This window comes from Magallana gigas, chromosome 2, assembly GCF_963853765.1.
Source record: "Magallana gigas chromosome 2, xbMagGiga1.1, whole genome shotgun sequence".
Lineage (NCBI taxonomy): Eukaryota > Metazoa > Mollusca > Bivalvia > Ostreida > Ostreidae > Magallana > Magallana gigas.
The window spans coordinates 35,027,954-35,039,930 of record NC_088854.1 but is presented as its reverse complement, the minus strand read 5'-3'; the positions used below and the strand labels follow the sequence as shown (position 1 = coordinate 35,039,930).

The following is an 11,977-nucleotide window of genomic DNA, read 5'->3' as shown; positions in this document are numbered from 1 at the left end:
GAATGGCGAACTTGTTGAGCTACATTGTTTATTGAACAGATATACAGATAATGAATACCAAAATGAAAACAAAATCACTTTTACAAACGGGCAATTTACTGTAAAGCCGTTAGGTCATTCAAAAATCAACGATATTCAAACTTGGCTGGACGCATTTTTTATTTTTTCAAGTGTGTATTTATGTGCTCACTCAGATCAAGCACAGCAGTTGTTGAAATACATGTCAATTATTAAAACTGCTGCTAGTCGTTGTTATGGATTTGGGTTGAGAAAATATGATAGGCAGTTCCGGATGAAAAAAGCTTTGAATTACAATACGAAGGTCCACGTTTTTCATCAGACTGTAAAAATCTAGTATCCGCTAGTGAACTTGCACTCGAGGTGGGGGAAAAGATTCGCAAAGAATTAGATCGATTTAGGTCGCATTGCTGGTCCCTTTGACTCTATTCCTTTACAAAATTTGAGATTATCTCCTATTAGTATTGTACCTAAAAAGATGGTGGTTGGCGCTTAATTCATCATCTTTCTTATCCTGCAAATCTTAGCGTCAACGATTTTATTAACGCAGATTCATGTTCATTACTTATACATCATTTGATGATGTATTGTCTATGATTTGTTCTATAGGTAAAAACTGCCAGTTGGCGAAAATGGATGTTAAGTCTGCATTTCGTTTGCAACAAATATTACTATGACATGTGTTTACCTATGGGTTGCTCGATCAGTTGTGCGTTATGGGAGAAATTTGCACATTTCATTCAGTGGGTTGTTCAAGTAAAAACAGGTTTAAGTTTCATGAAAAGAAAAGTAGCCAAGTTTCTTCTCTTCACAACCTTACTTTAATTGCATTTGTGCATTCGAAAACATTTATTATAATTTTGATTGGATTTGCATGTTCTAATATGTGTTAATCGGCTAGTCTGGTCAACCAGCGCATTTTCATTTTTGGTTCTCAAACGAAAGAAATTAATGACGTCGGGCTAACATCATGATGAAAATATAGGATTTTGTGAAATCTTTTAAATCTTTAAAGTTGTTTTGCGAAAAATTGGCCGAGAACACATATTGATATTTTTTTATGAATTGATTCAAAATTATCTCTTCTGTTATTGTGTTGAGTAAAATTAAGTTCGTCTAGATCGTTTAAAAGTTTGGAGCATAGTTTTAAAATGCGGTTTTCGATTAAAATATGCATTTTACTATATATTTCATTGAAATGGCGTTGCTTGATTTTATCAGCGACACTGTGTTTGAATCACGATAACATTATTACTACGCAGACGAATCTCAAATAAATTTTCAAAATAAAACCCTGAAACCTATGGATCACGTGGACAATTTTTCAAGGTAGGTTTTCTCACAAGCAGGTAAACCCGCGAGCTACCTTAAACCACTATTTAGATGATTTCATCTTTGCTGGTGCTGATGCTAAAACTTGCGGCTTATTAATGAATTCTTTTCAAAATACATGTAATTATTTTAGTATTCCTCTTGTAGATGACAAAACAATGGGTCCCTGTACAAAAATACTGTTTTTAGGCATCATAATTGACACTGAAAAAATGGTAATAAAAATACCAGATGATAAAACATCAGTCCTCAAAGAAACACTTGTCACGATGTTATGTAAGGAAAAAGGGACCTTGCGCGAATTACAGTCGTTAGTTGCGTCACTAAATTTTTGCGCTAAGGCAATACAAGCAGCGAGGGCATTTAATCGTCGATTTTGCGATGCTATGTGTGGAGTCACAAAACCTTTACATCACATTAGGTTAACAGAAGGTATGAAAAGTGACATGAGAGTTTGGTTGAATTTCATAGAACAGTTCAATGGAACATTAAATTTTATGGAATTAAACTGGTCTTCGAATGAGGATCTACATTTATATACAGATAGTGCGGGTAATAAAAATCTAGGTTGCGGTGTTTATTTACAAGGCCACTGGGCTTACTTTGGTTGGCCAGAAAAGTGACAGAGTTCTTTAATGACTGATATTACTTTCTTAGAGCTAGTGCCTATAGTTTTAGCTATGTGCCTTTTTAAAACACAATTTTGTGATAAGAAAATACTTTTTCACACTGACAAACAAGGCGCTAGTTGAAATTCTCAATAAAAAGTCTTCAAAATCAAAACAAGTGATGCAATTGGTTCGCCCTTTAATTTTAATGGCAATGCTAAACAATATTCATTTCAAAGCATTTCACATTGAAGGTTATAAGAATTCAATTGCAGATTCTATTTCTCGAAAACGGTGGGAAAAGTTTTGGACACTTGTTCCGGAAGCAGACGTAAACCCGTTGACAATTCCAGAAGAATTTCTAGAGATTGTATCCGAGATGAAATTGAGCACTTAACACTCAGTTCCATAGCCCCTAATACAAAGCTGGTGTTTTCAAACGGTTTGAATGCGTTTAATAATTTTAGAAATCAATATAATTTAGAGTCAATTTGGCCTCCCCCTATTGACCAATTACCGGTATGTACATTTATTGCTCAATTGTCTCTTAGAAATACATCTCACAGTACAGTTTCTTGTTATTTATCTGCTGTGGGTTTTCAGTGTATATTATTGGATGTAATGGACACAACACAAAAATTTTTATTGAGAAAAATGCTGGAAGGTATCAAAAGAACTAAGGGGAAAAAAGACTGTCGGCTTCTGATTACAAAAGATTTGTTATGTAAAATTATTACTACAACGTCGGCAGTTTGCAATACCGATTTTGAAGCCAGTTTGTTTTCGTCATTTTCTTTAGCTTATTATGCCTTTTTGAGAGTTGGTGAATTTACTTATAGCAACGATAATCAATCACATCACATCATTTCTTTACATGATATTAAGCTTACCAGTGTAATGGCTACTGAGTTAACTATACCAAGCTCTAAAGCTGATCAACTGGGCAAGGGTTGCAAACTGTTTATTGCACAGACCAATGATTCTATCTGCCCTGTAAATCTTATTACAAAATACATGGCAGCTCGTCCAAAAGCAAACGGTCAATTTTTTTTTATACATTTTCATACCAGTCCCCTCACGCGTTATCAATTTGTTTCAGTATTAAACAAAATTTTGAAATTAATTGGTTTGCCTAAATCCACTTATAAGTCTCATTCTTTTAGAATTGGGGCAGCTTCAGACAGTTTTAATATGGGAATTTCAGAATTAGAAATTAAAAGGAAGGGTAGGTGGAATTCGGAAGTTTATAAGCGTTACATTAGAAATTGAATTTTTAATTTATCTTTTATTTTAGATCAAGAAAACTTGGTGTGGGTAATCGGCTCTTCCATCATAAAGTGGGCTTTTTTCCGAGCCAGGAGATCTTTGTTTAGAGCTGACCTGAGCATTAAACGTTTTAATGGGAGAATATTTTGGCAGGGGAAGGAAGGTATGTCATGGAAGGATTTGTTTCCAAAGGTCAAACTTCTTCAAAAATACGAACAAACTCCAAACATTTTAATAATACATTGTGGGGGGAAATGACATCGGGAATATCAAAATTAGATATCTTAGAGAAACTATGAAATTAACATACAACAAGCTATAGAGTGTGTTACCAAACACTAGGTTTTGTTGGTCAAGCATTCTGCCAGGAACAAATTGGAGGTATAGTTAAAACACTAAAGCTATGAATTTTGCCGTAAAAAGAATAAACAATTACATGTGTAACCAATTCAAGGTCAATGGGGATAGTTTCATCCAACATCCACAAATTTCATGGAATTCGAAAAATCTCTTTATGAAGGATGGTGTACATCTGTCACAGCTTGGGAATGATTTTTTTTTTTCGAACAATGTCCAAGAACATTTGGATAATTTATTGAATAAAAATAATGTTTGGCGAGAGTGGGCCACGCCCATGGCCTGAAGCAACGCTCCCCCAATTTTATTGGCGGTGGTTGTCCATAATAGGATTTATGTCCAACCATGTGGCGTATATTGCGTTGCTTCATACTATTGAAACAAGATATTGCTGAGTATCTGTTCACCCAGTACCAGCAAATCTAAGAATACAAGGCCATGTATAATGTAATGTAATGTCATTATAATATTAATGATAATGAAAGATTCGCCTTTGGGCAAATCTTAAAGACATAACGTTTAATGGAGGTCTAATATTTGAATTAGTCCTCACGAACAATTTAATGTAATGGAATGGACAATTAATGTAATGTTTTATAATGATAATGAATGTTCAATGATTTACATTCATTTAACTATTTCATTGAAATATAATGTAATGTCATTTATAACTATAATGTAATGGGGCCTTCCTTCTGTGTAAGGTGGTCCAAATTTAGGCCATGGCCTCTCTCGCCAACAATAAACTATAATATATCTTTCCCTTTGCTATGTCCCAATAAAATAGAGGACAGACATGCACCTTTAAAAGTAAAATTGATGCACTGTCCATCTATGACGAAAATCAAAATCACTTCCAATATTATAACCAATTTGAAAATAATTCTCTCTCTCTCTCTCTCTCTCTCTCTCTCTCTCTCTCTCTCTCTCTCTCTCTCTCTCTCTCTCTGTTGTATATTGTTTAAGTACATTAGTTTGGACTAAGAAAAAATACAAGATACATGTATTTTTTCTATTATTGCACTTAATAAATATATACTAAGATAAATATTGCCAAGGAATCTTTCAGCCCCAGCTTCCAAAGCTCCTTTAAAACATTTATTTAGTATAGCTGGGAAGATTTTCATAATACAGTTAAAAGATGAACCTTTTGAAACTTTGTTCATAAAGTGCAACGGCAATCTTTCGTCACAAAGTGTCATCAGTATAAAGAAATCCAATGAAATATATTAAGAAATATAACAGGGGAAAACCCTCTGTTTATAAATCAATACCATTAAGAGTCCAAAATCATAATGATTTGTGTAATCTGGGGAAATATCTCTATTTAAGTTTTAAAAACCGCAAAATTATTCCATAGATTGTTTTCTGTTATGCATGTAATTCTGTGTCTTTATTTCATATCTGACATTGTATCATGCCAAATGCCTATAAATATCTTTTTACTTATGTAATATATTGTTCATAATGCCACAAGATAATTACATATTGAGCAAATAAAGAACGACTCTTGTATAGTCATTGAATTTGAACCTGATACTGAACATGAACCTATAGATATGTTAAAGAGTGTTTTATATTTGAAATATTTGCAAAAACTCTTTATAAGCTTTGCTTTTTTAAAACTAAGTTATGGTAATGGTAATGCATTACTTTACTCATGTAATGGTAGTGTAATGCATTACTTCAAGAAAATCAAGTAATGGTAATGGTAATTTAATGCCTAAATACATGAAGTTATGGCAATTTAATGCATTACTTTAGAATGTAATTTGCCCCAAGCCTGCATGCAATTAATTAAAAAGGAAATGCAATTTGCGATTGCTTGAATCCTGTAATGAAACATTAACACGCTTATAATATCCATTTTTTTTAAATGACTCGAAATAAGATCATAAGTAAATATGAAATACTTCACGATTCATAGACTTTTAGTACATCATTTTTAGACGTATGACGTTAAGATAAGAAAGTAAAACTGTTAAGTGAAATATGGTAATAACGAACGGTGTTCAAAACCAAATGTCCAAAGGAAAAATTACAAAACAGGAGCAGAGCCAACAAGGACCTCTAACAAAAAATAGAGGTAGGATCAGGTGCCATGGAGGAGTGAGCACCCACTGCTAACCGGGTTACACCTGTCAAGTGCTCTTTGACGAAATCGGGAAAACGAAAAACTCCGTAAACGGCGATAAATAATGGCCCAACAATAAGTATGAAAACCGTCAGTCAGCATTCGACCTAGCGGAAGTTTGTATTTGTTGACAATACACGAAGAGAGAGAGAGAGAGAGAGAGAGAGAGAGAGAGAGAGAGAGAGAGAGAGAGAGAGAGAGAGAGAGAGAGAGAGAAGCAGACAGACAGACAGACAAAGGGGGTTTATGCAGAGCAAATTGAAATTGTACGGGTTTCCCCGTTATCTCTTATCTGATGACGGCTAAGATACAAAATATTCATCTCGTATATTGTCGAATTACACTGCGACACAACAATGTTACTGTCACTGCCAAATTATTTCTTAATTCGTCCTATTGATGTTGTTAATTTTAATCAATGAATTAGAATACAAATTCACAAATACAAGATAAATTACTACAATTAAAATAAATAATGAGTGGCAAAAAATGACTAAACATATATACTGAACACAAAAAAAAGAAAGGTATATATGTAAGTGTACAATTTTGTTTTACTTTCGTTCGAACAATTTTTTTGACAATAAATGATCTATATAACAGAGTTAAACTACATTCTATTGTGATGAAACAATCCTGATTATTCAACTGAAACGCCCTTTAAATGGCTGTGAGTACAATGGGTAGAAACCCGTGCTACACACAGTTTTACCACGTGTATTCGCAAAAATTTTTGCAAAGAAAAATCTTTGCTCTCTGTCAAAAAAGAAAATCAAAAATTTAGTTCATTAAATGCAATTTTTAAAATGCCCCGATTGTCAAAAATAAAACCCCGTAAACGCTGCGTTGGGGTGCTCTCAGCAGGCATGTCCCAAAACGCTGTAGCAACCACAGTCGAACGTCTCAGAAGACGATCAGCCTTCTTTGGAGACGTTTCCAGACCACTGAATCTACTGATGACCGGCTCCGCATTGGAAGACCTAGAGTAATCACACCTAGGGAGGACCGACACATCCGGTTGCTTCATCTGAGAAACAGATTTTTAACGGTGGTATATTCAGCTCAAAATGCTTTAGGGAGGAGGATTAGCTCTCAGACGGTACGAAACAGACTGAAGCGTTACGGTTTGAAAGCCCATAGACCGTACAGAGGAAAAGAGCTGACAGATCAACACAAGACCTCTCGACGGAACTGGGCGCAGCACCATTTGCGCTTTCGGGTGCAAGACTGGTCCAGGGTTCTCTTTAGTGATGAGTCTCGTTTTAGTTTGAAGTTTGCTAATGGAAGAACCCGTGTCTGGAGGAGACGTGGAGAGCGTTTTGCTGGTTGCCTTGTGACAGAAGTAGACATATTTGGTGGTGGTAGTGTAATGGTTTGGGGAGGAATTTGTGGTGGAAACCGAACAAGACTTGTTGTAGTGAACGGTACCTTAACATCATCCCAAAGATATAGAAATGAAATTTTCACCCCCGTTGTATTGCCATATCTGCGCACCAATGGCCCAGGTCTAACATTCCAACAGGAGAACGCAATAGCTCACACGGCTCGAACAACATTAGAATTCCTAAACCAGAACAACGTTGACATGCTAGACTGGCCCTCAAAATCTCCGGATCTCTCTCCAATCGAACACGTTTGGGACAAGTTAGGTAGGGGAGTAAGAATGCGCTTACCCCAGCCTCAGAATCTCTTGCAACTGGCAACTGGCAACTCCACAAGTTTTTGTTTTCAACGAATTTGAATCTACATTATCTAAGGGTGCTTTTACTGAAGCTTTTCTGGGCGAATGGTTTTTAAGAAGTAGATTTTTAAAGATTTTTCTCTATATATTCCTGTGTAAATATTCGACCCCCCCCCCCCCTCCCCACTTTGTGGCCAAACCCTTCCACAAGCGATCATGATTTGACAAACTTAAATCTACACTACCTGAGGATAAGAATTTTTTAAAGATTTTCTTAATATTTTCATATGTTCGACCTCCTATTGTGGCCCGAGCCTACTCATGGGCGTAATGATTTTCACAAACTTGAATCAACACCTCCTGAGAATGCTTTTACACAAGTTGCAGCTTCTTTGCGTGATTAGTTTCTGAGAAGAAGATTTTTAAAGATTTTTCTCTATTTATTCCTTCGTAAAAATTCACCCCCACCCCTCATTGTGGCTCCATCCTACCCCCGGGAGTCATGGTTTTCATAACTTAAAATGAACACTACCTGACAGTGCTTCCACAAAAGACCAGCTTTCCTGGCCGATTGTTTTAGAAGAAGATTTTTAAAGATTTATCCGGTATATTTTCCTCTATAAATATTCGAATATCCATTGTGACTCCACCCTACCCCGGGGGTCATGATTTTCACAACTTTGAATCAATACTACATGAGGATGTTTTCAAACAAGTTTCAGCTTTCCTGGCTGATTATTTTCTGAGAAGAAGATTTTTAAAGATCTACTCTATATATTTTTATGTTAAATGTTGAGGATGCTTCCACATAAGTTTCAGCTTTTCCTTGCTTAATGGTTCTTTTGAAGATTTTTGAAAATATCTCAAAAAATGTCAATGATTCCTTTGAAAAAGGGCGTGGTCGTTAATTTCACAACCATGAATTCCTTTTGCCTGAGGGTGCTTTGTGCCAAGTTTGGTTGAAATGGTCCAGTGGTTCTGAAGAAGATGTTGACAATGTAAAAAGTTTACGAAGACGGATTGACAGACAGACGACAGACAAAATGTGAAAAAGCCCACAAGAGCTTTTAGCTCAGCTTAGCTAAAAACTCGCTAACTATTGAAAATCTCTGCGAAAGTTTAGTTTTTGAAGAAACAGCTTCGCAAACATATATTGACTTTTATTTGATTCTTAAATAAAAAAAGTCATTCAGTTCAGGAACTAACACCATCCTTTATTTCATAAACCTTGGTTTCCAATGACTGTCGCCTTTATTTCCCATATAAGAAGTCCATTGCTGCTCTTCAAAAGGAAGTACTCGAGAGCAGTGTTCATTTGGCTTGCTTTTTTTGCACGACATCGTTAGTCTTAACCTGTGAATGTAAACAGTTATTTGCTGTATGTTAAAATATAATGATTTTTTTTTATAAGAAATACCTGATAACTTATAAAAGAATTTTGCTACGGTTCAAACTAAACAATTGTGTGCTTTCCTTTTAAAAAAAATATTATACATGTACAAACTTTATTTTGTAATCAAAGAAAAGAGGCTGGACCTTTAAAATTGGAACCAAGAGAAATTTAAAATATTTAAATCATAATTCCTTACTGAGCAATAATAGGATTTTTTTAAGTACAGAATAAATCCGAATACTAAAGTAACGGCTTACACCGCATTTAACCCGAATTCGCTCTTTAAGGATGACGTTTACTCAGAATGAAAAATCAAAGTACTGATGAACTGACTGGAGTTGATTTTGTCGATGTTTATTTATTTTAAAACCAATGATAAGTAATTTCGTATGACCAGTACATGTAGTTTCTAATTTGAATTACGTACATTTTTATAATATGAATTTTTTGACTTTTTCGACAAGAATATCGAGAACCCCCATATGAATCATGTTAAATATATTTACAGATAAAATTAATTCAATCAAACTATATATCAGTAATAGAAATATTTCTCGAAAATTGTATGGATCAAAGCAATATTGAGCTCTAGTCTCATTCAACCAAACGCTCGGCTGACACGGATTTACGGAGACAGCCGAGCGTCGAGTTGAACGAGATTATATTGAACTCTGGCGTAGGAATACATACGACTACAAAACATATTTCAATTGTTCGTACCATTTAAAATCTGACTATTTTCAAGGTATTTATAAATAATTTTCCTTGAAAACAATGCTTTAGCATACATTACATCGAATTTATCGATTATTTTCAAGAACTAAGTCTTGTCAGCAGCAGTGATTTGTGCTGAGGTCCAAACACTGTTTCACTTTCGGTTTGTCAGAGTAACTGCATAGGAGAGTTGATTAAAATCAACTGCCAAAAATCCACTTATGACAATGAAACGCCATCTATTGTATGTTATAGACCTTTGATTGTAGTGTTAATTTTCACGTTCAAAAAGTAGGACATTCTCTTTGAGTTAATGGCCATTGAGTACTTTTTGAAAAATAAAAGAAAATCCAATAAAATTTTACACTACGATTGAATTTGTCTCAATTGTAAAAAATAAAAATACAGTTTATGAATGGTTGTGGCACTAAAAGGTACAAAGCATTAATATTTCAGGAACAATTTTAAAAAAATAATATTCAAATCCGAATTTCCTCTATCAGTTTTTAAATACCTTCCCAATTTTGATCAAGTTTTACCAAAAATTGAATGATAATTATACAAAAACACTCATAGTATTAAATTGACCTTATTCGTCATATTGACCTTATTGGCATAAAATTTATATGGGGTCAATGATCAAAATTTTGAATTTTGAGATATGGTGTCTTTTATTGTTTCTAAATATTTTTCAATATTTTTGCAAATCGTGCAACACGATTATTTCAATGAATAAGTGAAGTAAAACCAACAGAAAACATTTTTATATACTAAAATATAAAATCTTAACATTTAATATTAGAGTACTGCAAAAATTGCTTTAGTGGAAAACAAAATCAGCAAAATTTTCCAAATTTCCGTGAATTAGGCTAAAAGCCTATTTTTGTTTTAGCTTAATTTACGGTGTATTACCTAAACGGTTGCTATCTTTTTAGATTAAACAAAATGCTCATTTTCTCACAGATTTTAATTAACCTGCAAACTTGACAACCCTTATGGAACATAACACACATTTCAACACTAAAATATCAAAGTACCTAGCTTCAAGATAAAGAATTCACTTAAAATTATGTGAATAACTGTCGTTGATTTTGGCACATGTGCAGTCGAATTAGGTTTTTGGACATAATTGCACCAAAATCAAAAAAAAAAATTTAAATTGAAGCGACAGATTTCTTAATATTTGTACACAGAATAGTTTGGTTGCAAGCATTATCCATTTTCGTTGTTTGTAAAAAAAAAAAAAATGACAATTTTACTCGATCGATAAAACGTATGTTACGGCTTTTATTAGACAACGTTTAACGACACTGGTTTTTATTGGAAATATGCACTTTCTAAACTCAATGAAATAACATCCATGTATATGCATTATTTCATACAGTTATATGTTATTCTATAATAGTAGTTTAAAAATACGTCTTTCGCAACTTCTATGACCTTTCTAACAGAGCTCGAAACCATCTCGAATGTATCACATAGTCGTATATGATAACCCCCCCTTTTTTTTTTTAGTTTTATTTCATAGAAATTCAATTTGATATAAATAGATTATGTTTTACTATCTGTCGTGATGTAAGATATCAGTGCCCGAGTAGCTGCAACTGTTTACCTGTATAACTTACCTATAAATGTAACTACAAGTACATACAAGTTATACTTACGATTCTATTAACCATATCATTAACCATTTCATCGTTTATCAGGGGTCTTTTTTCATGAAAATAGTATCGTTCCGTTAAGGTTTGTTAATGTTTGGGCAGTACTTTTAAAACGATCCATACGTACGTGACTGAAATTTTGATACCGATCCAAACATTTTTAATTCTTTATAAGTATATTCTGTTTATGATGGTAGTTATGATACCTGTAAATATGAATCATTTCAGACATTTTCATCGGAAATGACATTATTTGACATGGAATTTATTGACAATGATATTTCGCAAGAGGGAACTCCCTCCATTACGGTAGATGACCAGACACCTACACGAATGACAGATGTTTTAGACAATGTAACAGTTGACTCAAACAACAACAGTTCAAGTAAATTGTATACATGCGATCGATGCAAAAAAAATCATATACAAATAAAACCTTTAATAAAAGGCTCATGGTTACACACACTGGTAGGGGGCATCAGTGCTCCAGATGTGTCAAAGTTTTTTATTCAAAATATCACTTTAGTGACCATTTATTATCCCATGACGATGTTAAGCATTTCTCGTACCAGCAATGTGACAAGACTTATCAAACAAGAGGAGGATTGAATTCTCATAAAAGGAATCACAATGCCAATTTCAAATATGTTTGTGATCACAGCAGTAAAGGATTTATCTACAAAAGTAACTTTGAAGGACATAAAGCAGGACGCAATAAATCTTCACTTTTTATGTGTAGCGTTTGTAGCAGACAATTTAGACATGAGAGCAATCTTGCGAGGCATGTGTGTGGTGCTACTAAAAACTTAAGTT

The 11,977-nt window shown here is 34.0% G+C and overlaps 1 protein-coding gene across 4 annotated transcripts in view; it reads right to left on the bottom strand.

Moving 5' to 3' along the window:
• Positions 1 to 6,528: 6,528 nt before the first annotated feature.
• Positions 6,529 to 11,977, bottom strand: part of LOC105330255 (uncharacterized) — a 104,513-nt gene continuing 99,064 nt past the window's right edge. For 2 of the 4 annotated variants that reach the window (XM_034445889.2, XM_066076336.1), the window contains one exon: positions 6,529 to 8,749. In XM_034445889.2, the coding sequence (XP_034301780.1) occupies positions 8,611 to 8,749 (139 nt within the window). In that variant the 3' untranslated portion in view covers positions 6,529 to 8,610. The remainder of the gene's footprint in view (positions 8,750 to 11,977) is intronic. The other 2 variants (XM_034445891.2, XM_034445890.2) reach the window with 2 other exon arrangements.